General features: G+C 36.7%; 1 protein-coding gene across 5 annotated transcripts in view; it reads left to right on the top strand.

Annotated features, from left to right (window-relative positions):
- Positions 1 to 22,331, top strand: part of NKAIN3 (sodium/potassium transporting ATPase interacting 3) — a 355,864-nt gene that overhangs the window by 167,068 nt on the left and 166,465 nt on the right. For 4 of the 5 annotated variants that reach the window (XM_062633316.1, XM_062633314.1, XM_062633315.1 and 1 more), the window contains exon 3: positions 5,665 to 5,745. The exons of the other annotated variant lie outside the window; for it this stretch is intronic. In XM_062633316.1, coding sequence (XP_062489300.1) covers positions 5,665 to 5,745 — 81 coding nt within the window. The remainder of the gene's footprint in view (positions 1 to 5,664; positions 5,746 to 22,331) is intronic. 5 annotated transcript variants of the gene reach the window in all.

Genomic DNA, 22,331 nt, shown 5'->3' with positions numbered 1-22,331 from the left:
CCAAAAAATGCCCTACCATCTAAGAGCTGCCACGCAATGGCTGAGCCATGAAGCATCTCTGTTGAATACAATTGTCATTCCAAGTAGGTAAACCCAGTAGCTCATGTTTTCTTATCTATGGTCCTTCAGATACAGTACTATAAGGAGGTGATTCTGGAATAAATATGGAATTTCACTTGCTCATAGATAAAATTCTGAGTCCTCAGAGCTTAAGAAACACAGAGAGAGAGAGAGGAAGAGACAGCATTAACTCCAAGTGTCCTAATTAGTTTAAATCCATCAATTATTTCCAATGGCTTTTTTGTATTAATTAGGTCAGTTTTTGGGAACAATTTGTCCTGTCACTAAGCGGGTGTGCTATTTTCAGTACTTGAATATTTTGTGGCTGAATTAAATCAGTGCAGAGTTCCCAGGGGACATAAACGTTCATAGCCAATTCCTAATTTTCCCATATTGGCTCATTTAAAACTTACACAAACATTTGCAAAGAAATAAAACCAGCTAAATTTCAGTTTTAACTATGCTGTAACACGCCTGTCATGCAGCTCCAGAGCTCTGCTATGATCCATTTCCCTGTGCATGCTTTTCCTTTCTTAATAGGACTTGCTATTACCAGCAAGATTTTTCAGGCTATTCAAACTGATTAAAGATGTTGACAGGATACTTGTTAAAGCTGAGGGTTTAACCCCGCTTCTACTTCTGATATGGGACTTCAAAAGCCTTCTGAACTATGAGTCATATAGCTAAAATTGCACAAACCTGGCCCAAAGCTGAACATAAATTTATTAATGAACAGTGGGAGAAGAAAATAATACACTTAAACAGGGGGAATATTAGTTGGAAGTCTGCTTTACTTGCCTTAATTTATTCCATTAAATAATATGATACATAGGCAACGTGTACACCTGAAAAGCCAAGAGGTATAAAAAGCAAAAGCAGAAGAAAGGCTATACATTATACTTTAGACAGTATTCAAGCAAATGTTACTATAGACACTCAAAACCCATGTGAAATATTTAGGCATCCAAAATTACTCCTTGAATATCCTACCTGATAAGTCCTGAGTTGTTACTTTTCCAGTATATGCTGATTTATGCCAGTTTCCATGTCATCTTTCACAAATATGACTAAGTAGGGCTCTGCAAGTACTGATGCCTCTGAGGCACAGCCAGGTATTGCAGGGGGATGATTTGATGACTCAGCAGTTGCTGCCTTTCCCTTGAAGTATCCCCGAGCCAACATTCATTTCTCCTAATGCCAAGACACTGTCAGAGGAGGCGCTGCACTTCAGATTCAATATACACTTGAGGTAGTTTATTCATTAATGCTAAACTTACCCATGATCCTTGTAGTATTTGCACTTAGAAATTTCCCTTCTCTTACCTTTCAGTTTGAGAAACCATCCTTTGCATTTTTCTTTAACCCTTTCTTTTTGTAACATTGTGTCCAATAATAACAATGATTTAACTCTAGGAATGGTTGTATTTCACTGGTACGTGAACAATATCTCTGCATTGATTTCAATATGACCTGTAGAGTCAAAAAAGGCTTAGAAATATCATTATTGTAGAGAGGCAGAGGCATTAAGAAAGGGATCTGAAAGGAACCTATAGGGTTGCGCAGTAATTTAACAGACATTTAACCTGTAAAGCTTAGGGTGCACTCACTCCAAATAATATCTAAATGCTTCCTTAAACCACATAGTACACAATCCTTAGTGCAAAAATACAAAAGCAAGAACGTACACAGAGCATCATGGGGAGAAAGCAGCAAAGTTTATCACCAGTGTCTAGGTCCTTTGAGGAGAAGGAATCTACTGAATGAAAATATCTAGGTAATTATTTTTAAGTAGTGCATCATATGGGATATAAAATAAAAAATAATTAGAAAAAAAAACCAAAACAAAACAAAAAAAACCCAAAACAAAACAAAAAAAAGCCAGACAAAACCAACCAACCAACCGAAAACAAAACCCCCAAACAACCAACCCTTCATATTGATTTGACCTATGTGGTGAATTCCTTCTTCATGCTAGATACAGTGAGGGTTGTGATGTTGAGCATGAGACCAGCTGAGCCAGCAGTGACTGAATGTGGCTGGCCATACAGTTGGGGAAGGAATCACTGTCTGGGGAGAGGGGATTGAACAGACATACATATAATGTTCAGAAAGTATTACAGTTTTTTCAGGGAGAAACTCTCAAATTAAGAAAAGCTGCTTTTAAAGCCCTCCTCTGCAATCTTTACATGATCCTTTTGTATATTTGCAGTTTTGAACTGCATGGATGCATACCAATTTTTTGCAGTTGCAATAGAAAGGACAGACATTGGGGGTTTTCTGGTGATTACAGCTATAGAATAGAAACTTGATTTGCAGAAAACAGAAGACATGGGAAAAATAAGTCATTTGACAGCAAGAATAAAAGATTGCTTTTGTGAAGTCTGTGCCAGGTAGCTGAATTTTATCTTTCAGTCACTGAAACCTTTTTTTGACACAAAGTGAGTCACTGCAACCAAGCTTCTCACGTGCTTGTTTTCCCCTTGCATTCTGGGTTCTTGTCTTGAGACCTTGTGGCCTGACTTGCAGAAGTGCTGAATGCTCAGCCACAGGCAGCTGAACACTGAGCTTATAAAGTGCTTTATAACCCCAAGTGCTCTGAAAATGAACTCTTAAGAATCTTAGGTTGGATGCCTATAGTGTATGAATATTTCTGAATGTAATCTCTGCATGTATCAAAACATCATTTGCATTCTGAGAGCTGTATCAGTCCTTTATAACATAGAGTAAATTAGTTAATGTTTGTGCAGCTCTCACACATTCCAGCAATGAGCATCTTAGAAAACCTCCTGAGAAAATTAACATTCTGTCCTTAGAGCAGGGTCTGAGCAACAAAGAGAATTATTGAGTTAGCTGTTCATAAAATGTATTAAGGGAGGTAAGGTCTTCTAAAACAAAAATATACCTATGGTGATTTAATTGATGCTTGCGTTGTATTGCACAGCCGCAAAATAGAAAAATGAAATCAGAATTGCAACATTTCCTAATTTTGCTTTCTTGCTTTTGCTGTCTTAGCCTTTCTTTAATGTAGTCTTCCTTAAGTGCCTGTAACACTATACAAAGAAAAAAATCTACTACTTACATGTCCAAAACCATGTGTTTGGGCAATAACTCACTTACTTTAAAAAACTATATAGTAGTAACTACTGAATATATAATTATTATGTACGTAAAGTAAAGGGGAACTTAAATTCATGTTACTATAGTTCAGTGAGTGTGTAGGAAGAGCTTTTCCATGCACAGCAGCTGACTGTCAAGGGGCACATGTGCTTTGCTCCTGCAGTTCTCTTCCCGTAATCCTCACAGTGAATAAGGAACCAAACAGGTCCTGACTGTGTAAACCAGCCTAGCTTGGCCTGGCAAAGCACATTCAGGTAGTTTTTACCTGCATGATTCAGAGTTGTCATTGGTCCCCATGGGACAGGGTAAGGCCATTAACAGATATGGTTTTGCCTGGCAGATCAAGTAGGTTTCCTGTTGTTGTGATGACATATTCTGTTAATGGACAGATAAGAATTTCTTTCTTAAAAAGGGGAATTCTCCTGAATATTCTGAAATCTGCTTTTTACACGCAACTGGGCTTGTATTAAGTGTCCATTAATTTTGAATGCTCATCACTTGATGCTCTGAGGATGTATGTTGAAAAATCAGGAGCTTATGATGAGTTACTACAAAGTCAGCAAATGTAGTAAAATGTGTTATCCTCTTTTAAGTTAATCTTATAGATAGTACAGACCTTATACTGCTCACAGACCACAGCAGCTCTGTCTATTTTGTAATTATCCAGCCTTCAGTTGCCACAGTGCCCTTCTTTGTTAGCCAGAGAAAATGGCCTTAGGACTATTACTCTCATTTTGTTTATTAATGACCTACTTCTTATGCTGTAGCCATATCCAAACTGCCTAAGTGCCCCATAAGAAATTCAATTAAAGCAGTTAACCTGTTTGGTGTACAGAAATGACAGTATGCATGTGGGGGTAATCAAAGTGGGGAAAAATTCAACCCTCTTCACCTGAACCTTTCATTATACGTCACAGGGAGGGGAAGGAAGAGGGAACATAATCCAACAGTGCCAAAGAAAGCCAAACTGGTGGCACCCATGTGATGGAAATGGGATCCAGCATATCATAGATTAGGGTGTTGAGCTTTACTGATTGTATTGAGGCAAAACAATAGCACATTAGCCTCATCTGGTCACACCTAATTGGACTTGCAAGGGTGCTTAGCAGCAGTTCCCCACTGTGAAGGTTGTAAGCACATAAATGTAAAGTGACAGTGCTGCTGCTCATTGCATTTTTCTGGTGGGTGTATCTTCGATGTGGCTGAGGATGTGCTTAGCCCATCAGACAGAAATGCCTTTGAGGTGTTCTGCTTGAAGTGTTAATTGGGTGTAGTTTACAGCTGTATGTAGGTAAACAGTGCATCTGTATGGAAATAGGGTCAGTCCATTATGCTGACAATTAAAATGCAAAAGATGATTTACGGTAGACAAATTAATTTCCCATTCATGCTGTGGATGTAGTATGAGTTCAGTCTTGCACTAGGGTAGGAGAAACAAGAAAAGAAACAAGTTCACCTGTTAAAGGCGCATTGTAAGATCGGGTTCATGGCCACAAGGGCTGGAGTAGTGAGTTATTTTTAATGTAATTAAAATGCCTTTTATTGAAAGACTCCTCCCATACCTCTGATACAAAGACAGGTTAAGAAAATTGGGCTGTTCAGCCTGGAGAAGAGAAGGCTGTGTGGAGACCTCAGAGCAGCCTTCCAGTATCTGAAGGGGACCTACCAGGATGCTGAAGAGGGATTCTTCATCAGATAGTGTAGCGACAGGACAAGGGGTCCAAAATGAAACAGGGAGATTTATGTTGGATTAAGGAATGAATTCTTTACTGTAAGGGTGGTGAGGCACTGGAATAGGCTGTCCAAGGAAGTTGTGAATACCTCATCCCTGGCTTTGTACAAGGCCAGGATGGATGGGGTCTTGAGCAACCTGGTCTAGTGTGAGGCATCCCTGCACATGGCAGGGGGGTTGGAACTAGATGATCTTAAGGTCCTTTCCGACCCTAACCCTTCTATGATTCTATAATCCTATGATTCTTAAGAGACCAGATTTACCCTTTACTCATTTGATTTTTGTAAAATCTAAATTATCAGATCAATAGATCTGTTTTATTTGGTGTCTTTTTTTTTTCTTTTGTATCTCTTCATAATATTTAAATATTATTTTAATAATACTTGCCTGTTTAAATTTATTATTCTGGAATCTCCTTTAACAGAACTAAATCATGATTTACGAATAACTCACAGTTGTCCCCAAAACAGATTTTGGACTTAATTGGTGTCAGTGGGATAGTACAAAGCTGTAAAGAATAAATCTGTTTTATTGATTTATTTAGAGCAGCAACGAATATTGGATTTATAATTTCCTATGGTTCTCAGGGAACTTCTGCAGGGAGAACTCCTTTTCTGAACTCTGTTTTGGCTGTTCCCAGAAGAACAATGCTTATTGATATCATTTTTTTTATTATTGATCTGCTGAGTATAAGGTCCTTTCATCTTCACATTTTATTTTTCTGTCTTTTTGCTTTCATCTGGCTTTGTGTTTAGTACACGGTGTGGACTGCCCTGTGGGTCACCTGGAATGTTTTCATTATCTGCTTCTATTTGGAAGTAGGCGGACTTTCTAAGGTAGGTCACTTATCCTTCTTCAGGTTTATGGGAGGGTGTTTTAACAGCAGGACTCTCAAATTTTAGAAGGCTGGAGCCATAGAGGGAAAATATGGTTGTTTGAAGATACAATTTGATCTTTGGAGTTCCCCTCTGATGAGAACTCCAGTGCTCGAACTTGTCTTTGATAGTAAATAGTCATGGGTTTGAAGTGTATATATATATATGCACTGAATCTGAAATACAGTTGCCTTCTGAAGTACCATCTGAAGGAGTGGGGGGAAGGTTATTCAGTGCAAAACTTGAGGTTCTTTTTGATTGTTGAAATTTCAAGCGTGCATCAAAAGCGTATCTGAATTTCCGAGACTGCTGTGAAAGCAGCTAAAGAAAATTACAAAGAAGGTTAACGTAATAACTTGTTGAGCAAATTGGTCTCACGGTAAGAATGTTGATTCTTTATAAAAAAAAAGAACAAATGGCAAAGGGTGACTTTTTTCATATCTGAATGAAACTTTGCTTTTCATGGTACTCAATGCTCTAGGTCACAGATTCCTTATTCAAACCTCAGATTAGTGCAGAAATGTTTGCTGAAGGTATCGAGATGCGTGGTGCCTTTGTACAAGGTAGCACTTCCATTAGCATAGTTCATATTCACAGCATCGTATCTACAGTGAATTCTGTACAGCATCTGCTGGTTTTTATCCTCTTGCTGGACATATATGATACTGATCTTTGGTTACCACATTCATACTTAAATGATTCCAGTCACAGTCTGCCCATAGCACATGCTGATCCCGGTATTATTAACAGAATAAACAACCACATTATTGGTTGTAGATTTAGAGGTATGAACTACATCATGGTTAATCCATGCATTGCTTTTAGCTCAGTTCAGATGGGAACATTTGTAAGCTAGATGCTTTTTGGGGTTGAGCATTAAAAGTCCTAGCTTTTGACTGACAACAAACAGAAAACTAGTGAAAACGATTTAATAAGAAATGAAATTTAATGTACTCAGTAAAAATTACATTAAAATTAAAGCTTTCAGTGATAGATTCCTTGGGTGATAAAATTTTATAATGAAAAGCTACAGCAGATATGGTGTAGTTCGCCAGAAGTCATACGCTTGATGAGGAAATTAGTGCATTTCATAGACTATCAAAATAAATGATTATATTGGTATGTTCTGATTTTAAAATCTATTATATGAACAGAAGATCACCACATGGAAGTGATAAATACCCAAAGTAATTGTTCATTTTCATTATAAATAGAGTCTGTATTTTTTAAATCAGTTGGTGATGACTGTTTTTATAGTGCCTATTATATTTTTATATGTAGCTAATGTTTTTATCTAAGTGATTAGGAATTAAGTGAAACTTTTAGTCTGACCCCTGACTTTATGAAAATTTGAGTTGTCTTTCCACAGATTACAAAAGATTCTGATCATATCTTTAGTGTGAGAGAATTATAAACCAACAGGTTTGAACTGAAATCTCGAATCTTTCAGTTTCATCACTGTGTTTCATTTTTATGTCTTCTTACTTAATATATACGGCAAATCACAATGCAGGGAAATAGTAGCAAAAGTATTACTCAGCAGCTGAGAAATATCCCTTTTATAAGTATGTACTTTATTTGATATCAGAATTCTAGTGTAATTTTTATGTTGTGTTTTATAATGACAACATTTGAGAAGTAGTTTTTGTGAAAAGTAGGTGATTGATGCAAAATTATTTTCATGGAAGTTAACTGTTCTTGTATAGATTATATGAAAGGTACCAGTATCAGGGCCAAGCTAGAAACAATAGAATCAAGAATTTTGTTCATTAAACCATGGAATTTGAAATCCCTTTAATGATGTTTTTGAAAACTGTACTGGAGATAATGCAGTCATCAAGGGGCTGGTGTCTTTTTGGAATATACACATAGAATCCTGGGTATTTACAAAGTGATGGGTATTTTCAAAGTGATAGGTATTTGACACTGGTTTAATTGGAGCCCACATTTTGAACAACATGATAGCCTAAAAATTTCATCATTGCTTTCCGTGGACATACTCCTGTGTTGTTAGGCATGATACAGAAAGGTTCTGCTATCAATGTACGTTACTGTGTTTGGAAAATCAAATACTGTCAGAAGCTTTTCAAGGGTGGCTCTTTTCTCAGCATTGAAATAATAGCAGAGCATATTTTTTCTTTTTTCTTGCTATTGTTCTGTTTTTCCATTAAAAAAAAAAAGGGTTTGTTTCAGAAATGAATGCAGATTGAATATAATTTTTAATGTCTGTTGACATACTTTCAGGGAAAGTTAGGATGCTGCCTGGCAGTTGACTTATTTTTGTTCTCTTGTTTGTTTTAAGCACTATCATGTTTTTTATAGTTGCTCTGACCAGAATCAGCAATTGCTTGGAGTCCCAAGAATTTATTTGGTCTTTGATACTACCAGGAAATATAACCTGGTGCAATAATAACTAGCAATTTTAATTCAGTATCTTCACTTGGAGTATGCATGCAATGCAGACAGACTTTTCAAATGTCCTAACAGGAATCCCACCACCACTGAAATTTTGCTCAGATCTTATTTTTGTGGCAGAAAGGAAGATCTCCTTTGAATATTCATTGTTTTCTTTCAGCCAAAAAATTCCACCTCAGTTAATGGAAAATTTGAATAAGAAGGAGATAGGTAATTTAGTCCTGTTCTTTGCTGTGAGAGTTTGAAACTTTTTTCCATCAATTATAATGCATAATGTTCAGATTTTCCTGGTAAAGTGATTTTTTTGTTGTTTTTTTAAAGAAACAGTTTGATGATTAATTTAAAGTTTATGGTTCTGGTATACCAAGATCTTTAAAATTTTCTTAATAAAAAGTGATGAAACCTTCTACCACCGACCCTTTAGTATCAAACATGATATATGTGACTTGATCTTTTCCATTCTTTCAGTAAAATGTGATAGTTCTTCACAAGGGTGACATGGAAAGTATATTTTTAGTTGCAAACACATTTCATGTTTTAAAGTAATTTGAGGAGGAGGGAGAAAATAAAGTCAGTTTCGTATACACCCAAACTCCCCACCATATTTGGTTTTAATAATGTGGAGGGCCAAACTGGTAGACATGAGGGGTGGAAGCTGGTAGGATAGGGTAAGCTTGGAACTAAAATACTGTATATATAGCTGTAGGCTTGTTGTCAATGAATTCACTTGAGTCTCAGTCTCTGCTCCAATTAATATCATATTATTTTGTTTAACGAGATAAAGCTTCACAGAAGAACTTTTTGTGGAAGCACTCCCAGTAGCTACAGTATGGTAATTCAGGCAATCTCCTGGGTAAAAGATGATATGCATTCAAGTCTTCTCAGGTGTGAAAGGGAAATTAACATGGCTCTCCCACAGCCAAGTGTTGTAAGTAGAAACCTAATGTGTAAAGGTTTCCTCTACCTACCTTATAGACAACATGTAAGTCAAAATCTTTCACTTATGATACAGATGTGCACATAAAATTTTAATGCCTTTTTCAGGGCTAAAGAAATTGTATCTGATCAGAAATAAAATAAATATACCCGTATAATTCTTTTTTGTTTGTGTTAACTGGATTTTTTCCTGCCTTTTATCAGTGAAGACACACCCTTATGAAACAGGAAATTTGTCTGTATTTTTTTATTAATTTTATGAAATTGAAAGCATAATTTTTGGTGTTAACTGCTCCATATGAGAGAAACAAAGCTGCTATTATAACATGACCTTTTAATCCTCCGCTGCAGAGTGACAGATTGCTACATCCATACGTGAGCTCATTAGTTGTTTGGATCTTGTTCTGTCTTGAAATGAAAATGTGTTCTAATTGCTACTTTTGAGAATATAGACAATTTACATAAGCATAAACACAAATCTCAAGAAATAAGAGGTAAAAGAAAATTTTCTAAAGAGCATTTGAAAATAAACATTGATTGCATCTTACCTGATATAACACCAGAAGCTGTTATTTTGAAACATTGTATGTACTTCTTAAATATGAATGGAAGCTTCTAACTTGTATAAACCAGCCCTCCAACCCCAGCAATACATTCTGTTATGTACTTCTGCACAAAGGACGCTTCATTTGTTTAGTGTGTACAGCTAATATTTCTATCATTTATACCCCTTCAGATCCAGTACGAAAATAACTGTGTTTATTTGTATTTATAATTTTCTATTCCAACTGATACTTTTCTTTAGATCATTTTTCTACTGTGTTTTATTGAGTGTTAGTGATGTTTGCATGTGTTAATGTCTTTATTCAGTAAACGTATGGCAGCATTCCAGTGCAGTGTACTCCTTTTATGTTGTTTGATATACCTTACCTCAGCAGCTAGGCAGTGGTGATGAGCTCTTTTCTTTTTCTATGATGTTTCTTCTTGTTCTTCATGTTTAATTTTTTTTTTCTATGGCATGCTTCTTGAGCATGAACTTTGCCTTATTCTGGATTTCTTTAAGTTTAGCTCCCAAGATTAGCTCTCTGTCAACTGACTCTTTCATTGCTTTTGACTAAGGATTTGTATGGCAAGCATTCATATATTCAGTAGGAAGCTACTTCTAAAACAGCTTATGTTTATCACATCCTTAGTTTTAGGTATTGAACGTAGATGAATGTGAACTGTCTCAATGTGCCTTTGACACTAACTTAACCTTTCCCCTGAAGTCAAAAGAAATTTTGCATATGTTAATTAATAAAACAAACCTCTTTCAAATCTGTTTTCCTTGTAATACTTACTTTTATCAATGGAAGCTCAGAATCTGTAGGGCTCCCAGTCAAGTTTATTAAGACAGAACTATAGGATAAATGCTTATATGGATCTGTAGTTGAAGGGATAGAATTCTAACTGTTAAAATTAACTATTTATTCCATCCAAGGACAAAATAGACTAATAAATTACTTAGTAATAGACTATATGAATAGAAACCTGGTACTCTTTTCTAAACAAAATAGTGTGCATCAGAATGGGGGCTAATTGGTGGACTACCTGGCTACTCATGGAATCCAATTTATTCCATCTGGTACATGTCAGTCAATCCTTAATTGTTGTGCAATTACATCTAATGATCTCAAATGCAGTAAATTAAGATTAAAACCAACGCTATTTTGTAATTAATAGACATGTATATGTAATTAATAGACAGATATATGCTTGTGTCTTTTTTTAAAATGTGAAGTGAGAACATAAGAGTTGCTTGTATTTATAGCTAGCAATATGAAAGTAAATGCGATTCTCATTGTAATTTGGGTTGATGTATGTGAGAAAACAGAGACAATTATTTTGGTGTAATTAGCATCATAATTATCTCTATGGAGTAGCCCAGTCCAGAAAGCTTGTGGACAAAGTTGGCAGCATCCATAAAACCAGCAGATGGAATGTAAAAGACTTCCTTATCTAAACAGGAGGCTGAAGGTAGGTTATAGTACATCTACTCACATGTAAGTGATTTTATGTAGAGGGAAGAGATGAAGATTTTCATATCCACTGGGAAGAAGGGCAAGAAATAATTTGCTGAGCATGTGGCAAAGAAGATTTGGTTGGAGATCAGGGGAAGCTTTTCGTAATAATAAGGCACTGAATAGGATCTAAAGCTGTTAAAAAGCCATATCGCTGGGTAACTCTTCTGCCCCACTGTTTTTAATCTATAGAAATAAGCCTCTGCCAAAAGAAAACCCCAAGTTAGTGTCCATTGATAGTTTAGGGTAGGAATGTTAAAAATGAAAATATGAGTACAAGTTGAAGGCTCAAAACTACATCTTTAATTAAATCAGTCTTATTAATTTTTGAAGGGAGTGGCATTCCATCTTGGGAGTTTGGGGTGTCTCTGGCTTTTTTCCCCAGCAGATGCCTAGGGACACAGAAAATGGGACACCCCAGTTGAGGCTGCAAAGTGGTTGACAGCAATTCTTGAGCATGCAGGGATGGGGTTTTGGTATTCAGCTGTGTGACACCAAGTCAGAGTGATGCATCATTGCTGTTCACTCCTAATTCAGAGATTAGACCTCTGTTACAGATAAGGCTCATGTGCTTTCTGTTCTGTTGATGGATTTTTAATTGACACAAATCATTGCCTTTCACAGAAGCACATGCTTTGCTGAGGACAATCTGAGAGTGATAATAGTATATTTCTTTGCTTCTGGACATGGTGCATACATTCATGTCCAACTCAGCTGAGAATTTTTTCCCACACACATTTGATTCATACCAGTTGCTTTGGTCAGCATCTCTCATATCCATCACCTTCATCCTCTCCCTACTACTATATGTCCATTTACTTCAGCTGGTGCCATCAGCTGCTAGTAGCTGTAGTATGCAGGAATAACGCATCACGATAAAGCAGAGGATGGAGCTGGAGGCATTCTATAGTTTCTAGTCATTACAAATAACTCATTTTATAGCAGTACTTAAATATAATCTCTTTCTAGTGTGTGTGCTAATAAAATTCAACTTGCAGAAATCAAAGCTAATTAAAAGATTGGTTTTGTTTCTTTGAGGTTTGGACACTCTTGTCTTGTCTTCCTTCCCCAACTTTATTATTCCAAAGGGGTTTAGTAAATTGCTGTTTTGAAAGTCATGGTCCAGAATCTTCTGTGACATGGAAAAAGGAGGAATGCTAATTAAACACCATTTATTTAAATAGAATTAAACTAATATAGAGGTAAAGAAAAACAGACACAATGCAAGTTTCAATGCTTGTGTCATATAATCCATTTAATTCCCTTGGCCTTCACCCTTTCTTTGAAGCAGCTCTCAAAAGTAACAGTTTGTTGGGATTTTTTTAATATAAAAAGGTTTTAGAACCAGTTGTCTCCTTTTTGTTCTTCTTGTGCCCTTTTCTACAATAAACATTACACTGAAATGTGTTTGCTAAAATATGAACTTCTAATATGACTTTTCCTTATGCAAGTTGTTCCTCCCATCCTGCTGCTCTCTCACCATAAACAGAAATAATCTCCTGGTTCAGTTGTATTTAATACTTTTCCATAATGTTCTCTTCAAACAGCAACCTTTTGAATTTTTAATTGCTTTGGCAATAAACCTGGAAACCAATTTACTGTGAAGTTATGCCGTGTAATATTGAACTGAAACAACATTTCTGCACTTCAGAATAATAGCTCTGGCCTTGGCTGGTATTAGGTACTGTTAATCACAGATTCAGTGTGTTGGTGGTGTGCCTTTCAATGGTATGTGCAAACAGTATTTTTTGATGTTGTGTTAGGCTGACATCAGTACGTGCAGGAGCAGAAATTGCATGTGGTAGTTTCTGTTTAGAATACAATGATTACTTCCATGAAAAGTTAGAAAGCAACTAGCCACCAACTATCAATTCATAATGGTGAAGCTATGGAAAAATAAATTATCTTTTTATTTGCAATTTACAATCTCAGCCAAAAAAAACAGAATAACTACACATTCATGCATCCTTTTGAAAATAAAACTAAAGAAATGCTGCCTGCAGAATGCTTAAGAAGATGCCTTAATATATACTCTCTTTAACAATCCACTCCCCCCCGAAAAAAAACAATAAAAAACAATGCAAATCAAAGAGCAGAAGAGTATTAATCTGTTAGTACTCTAGTATTGAAATCAGTACACATTCTTTCAATTCAAAATTTTAAACAATGAACTAGCCTCAAAGACTTCTATTTTAGCTGAAGAGACTTTGTTGGGTTTTTTTAGTGTTCCAGATTTCACAAAACCAAAGTGATTTGATATTCTGTCTGTTTCAGTCTGTTGTGTAAAGCTCTAGTATCATGTAAGTTTTAATGAAATACATGCTCAATCTTGGAAGGAGAATAAACATGCAGCTGGCTTGGTGACACAATTTGAGCATAAGGTCATTCTGGAAAAAAATTGCATGGAACAAATGGGACACAGATAAATGCCACTGAAACTGGAGAATGTGTCATTCTGATGTTAATTATTTTGTTTAGGTGATGCAATCAAATTGCTGAACAACTTAATCAGGACTACATTCCAGATGGTGCAAAAATTATATTTCATATCCTTTCAGGTCACTTTTACAGTGATTCATAATATTATATACAATCAGCACCACTAAAATATGTTTTTAAAACAGAATTGGTGTTCTCTTGATTGCTGAATTGAGAGGTTGATATTTACAGTGTAGGCCACCATCATCTTCATTGGTTTAAATAACTGAGATGACATCTTTGTGGCTTTTTTTTTTTTAATAATGCAGTTAACAGCCATGAGTTACTTGTGTTGGGAATGAGAAATGTGATATATATGGTTGCCTAACTGCTACACAAATAAACTTATTAATACAAACATTCATATTTGTTTGAGTTCATTATCCTGATGGATAGGAGAGGAGCAACTGACTTGTCATCTACTTAGACTTGTGCAAAGCATTTCATACTGTCCCACATGACAACCTTGTCTCTAAATTGGAGAGACATGGGTTGATGCAAGAGGGTAAATCCCTGAGTGCCTATAGTACATCTGTGTCTGAAGCCCATAGCAAAATTTGGAAAAAGATTGGGTATTTAGATGTAGAACAAGAACGTACAGAATAAGGAATCAGAGCATATAGGGACAGGAAGGATTATCTAGTCATTTATTCTAACCTCATGTGTTTGGGAAAAGGTGAATTGGTTAGCTTGTTCATGGAGTGAGGAAGGGAAATTTCTCTGAGTTGTGGTTTGGTTGTAAGCAAGTATGGCAGAGAAGGGTGAATCTGTTATTTTATGTACTAATTGACAATTTGATATATTTTGTAGTGATTGTTATGCTTTTATTGTAGAAAAAAAAAAAGAAGGATGTTGCTTAGATTTTTATTTTGTTCTTTGTAAATGTGATGTCCTTCTGGCAAAACTTCAATGAAAGCTATTTTATTTCTTTAATCATATTCTTGTTCAGACACATTGGATCAACCACATCTGCTGTCTCTCCAGCACCTTCTAAGTACTGACAGAGTGACTGCTATGTACAGATTTTGACCCTTACGTAAGGCACGATACTTTTTTAGTGCCATTGCAGGCTCGATTTATTGCCTGCCAAGGTCAAAATGATGCTTTTTGCTAATAATTTTTGTACACTGTTTTCCTGTTGTATTGTATCTTTGAAATTTTTATTCCTACATTGGCCAAGTAAGGAGTTCTTCCTATTAATGAGTAACCCTGTCATTTCATCAGTCTTCTAACAAATCGTTTCATTTAACTGATGCCCAGCTTAAAGACAGTTTTACTGATTTGAAGGGAGTTTCACACTGATTCATCAAGTCCAACTGTCAACCTAGCACTGCCAAGTCCACCATGAAGCCATGCCCCTAAGCGCCACATGTACACTTCTTTTAAATACCTCCAGGGATGGTGGTGCAACCATTCCCATGGGCAGCCTGTTCCAATGTTTTACAACCCTTTCAGTGAGGAAATTTTTCCTAATACCCAATCTAAAGCTCCCCTGGTGCAACTTAAGGCCTTTTCCTCACAGTTACTTGGGAGACCCAACACCCACCTCACTACTTCCCCCCTTTAGGCAGTTGTAGAGAGTGATAAGGTGCCTCTGGAGCCTCCTTTTCTCCAGGCTAAACAACCTCATTTCCCATAGATGTTCCTCATGATGCTTGCTCTCTATATCCTTCACCAGCTTCGTTGCTCTTTGGACATGATCCAGCCCCTCAATGTGTTGTAGTGAGGTGCAGCCTCATCAGTGCTGAGTACAGCGGGACAATGACTTCCCTAGTCCTCCTGGCCACACTATTTCTGATACAGGCCAGGATGCAGTTGGCCTTCTTGGCTGCCTGGGCACAAGCTGGCTCATGTTCAGCAGGCAATAGCTCATTGTCTTTAGATTTCATCCAGGTGACTAATTGCATTCTTTGGAATTCCAGAACTCCCCCTAATTTAGAGGAAAGGCAAGGAAAAATACAAGTTTGTTTTACTTCTCATAAGGTATCCATGGAGATTTTACTAAGTATGTAGAGCCTGTGTATCCACTCAGAGATTTCCTCATTCTTTAGGATTTTCTAAAGTATTTCAGCATGCAATGTGCATAGTCTTAAGCTTTCTGAGTTAACATTTACCTTAAATTATTTTGCTATACGGGTCTGGTGTTGGCATTTTAACCTTTGTGTTTTAGAAAATTTCTAAGTCTGGTGGGCCTACCTGAACCTGACTTTCATCAGATATTGCAAAAGAGCATCTGGAAGAAATTTTTGCCATTCATCTCCTTTTGAGTTGTTTTTTCTTGGTGCATAATAAGGGGGACTGTTGGGTAGTGTCCCTCCCTTACTCCTAAAATTCATTTATTTTGAAGGCTTCAGCAATCAAAAAAAGCCTCTAGTTAGTTCAATAGCATCCCTTGGGTAAGCCTTAAATATATTCCCGACATGTCTGTTTTGACAGTCTTTTGTGGAATGCTTAGTGTTTATGTTGTGTTAATCTTTCTTAATTCGAAGGTTTTTGATTCTGTAGATTATAGGAGCAGTCTCTTAATCTGTGTGGTATGAATCTTGGAGAAAGCTTAGCTCCTAAATTTGTTTTTCTTGAAATAATTTGTTTAACCCCCATAAAATGAATGCCTTTTGAGAACTCCTTTTCAATGCATAAGGGAATTGAAGGGATTATTCCTTATCTAGATCATTATACTCTCTTTTCCTTTTTCAGCTGTCCTTCAGAGAAATTTCTTGCTCATGCTGATGATGTGACTGAGTTTATTATTCATGAGTATCAGCACTCCTTTGAGCAGACTTCTTCAGTGTAGATTAATGGAAAAAGAGTGAGAGAATCCTACTGGGGATTTGGCTGCCCTCCTGCCCTTTGCTTTGCTAGAAGGTTTAATTGTCAGAGTGGCTTTACCATACTAGGAATAGTGCTGGATCTTTGACCTGTTCAGTCAAATGGGGAAAGCAGAGATGTTGGAAGTCACAGTGATGGCAGCAGTGCTTGTCTGAGACAGTTTTCTATGGGTAGATACTGTTTATGAATAATTTGATTGTCTCTGTGTTATGGCAGCAATGCATTCTGTCTCCTTAGACTCCCTCTCTGCTTATATCTTCAGAGAGACTGTAAAAGTTCTTTAAGATACTGTTTTGAAAGAGCTTTTCCATTGCAGGTAGAGAATACATTATACCTGTCTGCTGAGAAATGTTGCTCAGCGTTAGTTCTATGGATCTTACCTCTGCATGCTTGGAAGTACCTTCTTTTTTTTCTTTCTTTGGTAGATTGAGATATTCAGTTTGACAGTTTTGGCTGAAGATTTTCCTTATCTCAAAGACGTTTGAAGGCTTTGACATGTTTTTGCGCTGAGACACTTTGAACTGTCTGAACTGCTTGCTGACCCTTCTGTCTAGTTCTGCTGTGAGGGGCATAGGTGTTATGGCTAAAATCCAGATTACTTCTTTGCACCAAATATGACACAGTTGATTCATTTTACATTTATTTTCTGTGAATTATGAATGATATTTGTACTTTTCAGCTTTATTTTCATTCAGTTTAGTAGTATTCCTCAGTTTAATCAGAAGAGACCAAGCTACTGGCTAACTTTCTCATGGCCAAGGCAGATGATTTTGAGCCTTCCTATCTTGACTAAATTGATATTTCTTTCTCTTTACCTGTTACCGAGGCATTCACAAATGCTTCTTATTTTTTCCACTTCAAAGGTGGGCTGTTAGAGAAAAGACTACATTCTATGAGAAAAAAACTATGTACGTGTCCAGATGTGAAGAAACTGATTTCCACTAGGTCTTCATCTCAAATAAACCCGCACATTTAACTTCAGAGTTGTTCATGCTGTTTTGGGACTATTTTCATATGCTTCATGTCTACCATGAGTTGCAGCTATGGTTTGCTTCAGGGTATCTTCTACCCTTACGTCTTGTTTTTCACATGAGGTAGCTATTTTTCATAGAATCATAGAATGTTAGGATTGGAAAGAACCTTAAGTTCATCTAATTCCAACCACCCTGCCATTGCCACAGGCAGGGACACCTCCCCATAGACCCTGTTGCCCAAGGCTCTGATCAGCCTAGCCTTGAACACTGCCAGGAATGGAGCAACCTGTTCCAGTGCCTCACCACCCTCACAGTAAAGAACTTCTTCCTCATGTCTAACCTGAACTTCACTTGTTTAAGTTTAAGCCCATTACCCCTTGTCCTGTCACTACAGTCCCTGATGAAGAGTCCCTCTCCGGCAGCCTTATAGGTCCCCTTCAGATACTGGAAGGCTGCTATGAGGTCTCCGCACAGCCTTCTCTTCTCCAGGCTGAACAGCCCCAGCTTTCTCAGCCTGTCTTCATCCAGGAGGTGCTCCAGCCTCTTATCATCCTCATGGCCCTCCTCTGGACTTCTTGATATTTTTATCTATTTTTTATATATTTTATGCTTATGAATCAATTGACCAACTGATGATTAGAGAAAAACATACCTTATACTCTGGTTTTAAAACTGCAACTTCTATGCAGAATTTAAATCATCTTGTTGTAAGATTTTCTTTGCAAACATCTTGCTTCACTCTAATACAATATGCTAAGATTTGTGAAAATGTATACATCTTAAAATGTGCTCAGAACACATATTTACCTAGTTTTAGTATATAAAATAACCAAATGGTTTAAAAAAGTTGTTAGAGACTTTTAAAGTGTTACTAGATGTTAGCAATGCCATGAGTATCCTAGGATTTTTTCATTCCTAAATGTCTAAGTAAGATCACTTTTTACATCTCTAACTAGGCAGCTTGCTTAAGCATTCCAGGGTTATATTAACTTTTATCCAAGTATATTATTCCTTAGGATGCAGCTTCCAATTCTGTTGCATGACATGTGTTTCCTGCTTCCACAAGGTACCACTTTGCTTGTGCCTACAATTTAACGGATTTTGTTTTACTGATCCCAGCTAACTATGTGGTCCAGATGGCCCTGTACAGCTGCCTGCCTTTTCATTGTTTACCCTCCTCCCTCTTGTTGTGACATCTGCAAGTACATCCACTACAAGCAGTGATTTTATACTTACTTCTAGATCATTGATGAAAATGTTGAATAACGTTGACCTTACATCAATCCCAAAGGAGTCCTGCTAGTAACACTCTTATTCAGCTATGTTTTCCATTGATAACTATGTCAATTAGCTAGTTTTATATTTATTTCATTTTCAGTCCATTAAAAATATACTGCCACTCTAACTTTTTCAACAAGAATGTTTTCTGGATGCCACATAGAGGGCTAAATAAATTATCTTTTTGCAGCTGCGTCTATCATCTCAACTTTTAGTCTCTTGAAGTAATGAAATCAAGTTTGTTTAATAAGTCCTAATATCTTATGAAATCTTATTGACTGGCATCAATTATACTGCTTTTGCTGGTTCTCAAGCATCTTTTTAAGTCATCTTTCCCTTCAATTTCTTTGGGACTGATGCTAAACTAACTGTCCTAGAACCATTGCATGTTTTGAACCTTGCATAAGCTTTGAAGATCTTCAGTCTCATGAAGTTCCCAAGATTTATTAAAAGTTAACTTATTTACATTCATGAATATCAACACTCAATGCTTTTGTTTGGTTGCCTAAGTAAGTTGTCCAGGCCTAAAGACTGAATATAATTTATAAATCGATAGATCATTTACTAGTGGTTTAGAGTGTGCTTCTTCCTCCTCTTCTCATTCTCTTCTTTACTAAATAAAGGAAACACATATTAAAGATGACTGCTTTTTCTGTCTCTTTAAAAACCTTACAGTCTTTATCTATTGGTAGGTCTAGATCATCTCTATTTCTTTTGTTCCTTATAAGCTTAATGAATAATTTGTTCCTGCCTTTAACCTTGCTAGCATGGATTCTACCTTTCTTCCCTATTAAATATTGTCCACTACATATCCTCCAATTTGTATTGACTGAACTCTTTTCTCCATTTTTATCCTGGTTCCTTGAGCAACAGGCTGACACAATCAGTATACACATGTGTTTGTTTGCCTAGCACTGAAAATTTTTGTACCTGTTGACTGAAGAAATTTTCACAAAGGATGAATCTTTCATAATTAAATTCTTGTATATGTTTCCTATTAGAAATGAATAAAGGTCACTGGAAGAGGGGACAGAACAAACTGTTGAGTGCCTCAACAGAGAGAAAAGTTGCTGCAACATTTCATTAGGAACTTTATAATTGCTGTCTTTAAATTAAACTAAACAGAGGAAATACCACAATTGAAGAGAAGGGAAGGAAACCCTTCTGTATTCCTTCAAAGTTTCTGTCCTTCATCCAAAGCACCCTAGCTCTGGACCTGCAATACTCCCTAACTCATTAACCCCTGAAACTCCATGTGCCACTCACCTAGGCCTCCACAACCCCTCTCCCCAACTTGCTCAGTACTGTGAATTTATACATTCTCTGACTCCCTGAGGACAGTATGATAAAAATACATTTTACCTCACTGAGATGCCTTCTTAATACGCACAACCTCTACATCTGCTTGAGAGAGGCGGCAAGAGCAGTACACACGCAAAGGGCTCCTATAACCTAAATCACAGGGACAATGTGTGTAAATTGCAGCGATTATTGTCCTATAACATTGTGTATTCATACTACTTAGATTTCCGTATGTTTTTTTTCTGCAGCTTCAGTACAGCAAGGCACATGATTAACTTAAAATGCATGAGTAGTCTCATTAAACTCAATAAAATTACTCACATGCTTACTATGCATTTAAGTAGTTTGCAGAATCAGCATTAAAATAAGAGGCAATCCATAGACACCTCCACTTATATACAAAGTCTGGGAAAGGGTGGAGGCTTTGTTGCAGAGGTTGAAAAAAAAAGAAGTATCCATCGGGTACAAAACATCTTGTCTGATGCAATAAAGTTGAAATGTGAAGATTTGATGTATTTAATATATAATGTATTAAACAAATACCAATGTATGCATCTAGCTATATAATTCTATGTTTTTATATTATGCACATTGCAGTATTGCTTAATAGTGTCTCTTAACAGCATTTTCAAGTCATCTAGGTTGCATTTGCTTGTATTGATCTTATATATATTACTGTGACACCTCTTCTGTTGTGCTTATGCTTTGTAATTTCTCCAAATACATAACATGAATTGAGAGAAATTCAATGAATTGGAGTCAGAAAAAGTCAGGGAAGGATATGTAGATGTATGAAGTTTGTATTGGTGTTTCTTTTAAGCCATCATCTGCCTTAGCTGACTATTTCAGTACATCTCTGAAATATTCAGTGTTTTAAAAAACATAAAGATGTAGTCCTTACGAAGAAGACTAAAAAAACCACTGAGAATTAATGCCATTCCTAGAATCCAAAAATTATTCAAAGCCAAAGAAATCATTATGTTTTTGTGAAAAAGTCTTCACAATATGTTGCTCTTTATGATCTGCAATGCACTCATTAGTTTGTGCTGCTGTATCACATCACAGAGACTGTGGATAGTGTAATAAATAATCTTTCTGACTTAGTTTTTCTTTTAATTTAGGACTTGCGTTTTGAGTCCATTTATTAGCATGGAAATATAAATGTGTTCCTGTATTTAGGAGTTTTGCCTAAAGTAAAATAAGTTGGTGCATCAAATAAGGATCATTTAATATTTCACAGGGTTGTGTTCTGCCTTTCTAATGGAATTATTGCCCCCTTTTACTTGTATTTCCACATGCCTTAGTAGGTTATTTTGTCAGTCTACTGAGTGTCCTTTTAATTCAGGTTGTACTGTACATGAAAGAAACACAGGAGCTTATGGGTGTCCTGGGTTCAGCAGTAGAAGTCATTTTTAATCCTTCTTAGTAGCTGGGGCAGCGCTGTGTTTTTGACTTTCAGCCGGGGAACAACACTGATAACACCGATGTTTTTAGCTGCTGCTCAGTAATGTTCACTCTGACCAAGGACTTTATCAGTCTCATGCTCTGCCAGGGAGGAGGGGAAGCCAGAAGGAAGCAGAGACAGGACACCCGACCCAAACTAGCCAAAGAGGTATTCCATACCACAGCACGTCATGCCCAATATATAAACTGGGGGCAGTTACCTGGAAGGGCTAGATCACTGCCGGGGTCGGGCTGGGTATCGGTCAGCAGATGGAGAGCGGTTGTATTCTCTTCCCTTGTTATTTCCGTTATCATTATTATTATTGATGGTAGCAGTAGTGGTTTGTGTTATACCTTAGCTACTGGACTGTTCTTATCTCAATCCATGGGAGTTACACTCTTTTGATTCTCCTCCTCATCCCTCCGGGAGCCAGGGGGAGGAACGTGGTGGGGAGTGAGCAAGCAGCTGTGTGGTTCTGAGTTACCGGCTTGGCTTAAACCACAACAATGGGTTACAATAAAATAAACAGAAGATATTACATAGTAATTATACATACTACTGAAAACAAACTGTAGTATTTCAGTATCTGCAGGTTTTTCTGCTGCTCATGTATGGCTGTTGGTAAATATTATTTTTTAGGAGAAAAATAAAGGATTTCATTTTGTGAAATGTTAATATTTCAGAGACCTTGGCATTCTTCTTAGATAATAGAAACTGACATAACTACAGGAAAAAGCGTTGAAACCACGATCATACAGATTGGATAAAAAATAGGCATTGTGGCTCAGTTATTTCTGTAAAGAAAGAACTTTTTAATAATAATGTTATTTC

This window comes from Pezoporus occidentalis, unplaced genomic scaffold, assembly GCF_034315485.1.
Source record: "Pezoporus occidentalis ecotype Australia unplaced genomic scaffold, CSIRO_AGI_Poc_V1 ctg4, whole genome shotgun sequence".
Lineage (NCBI taxonomy): Eukaryota > Metazoa > Chordata > Aves > Psittaciformes > Psittacidae > Pezoporus > Pezoporus occidentalis.
This window is presented reverse-complemented; position numbering and strand designations above follow the sequence as displayed.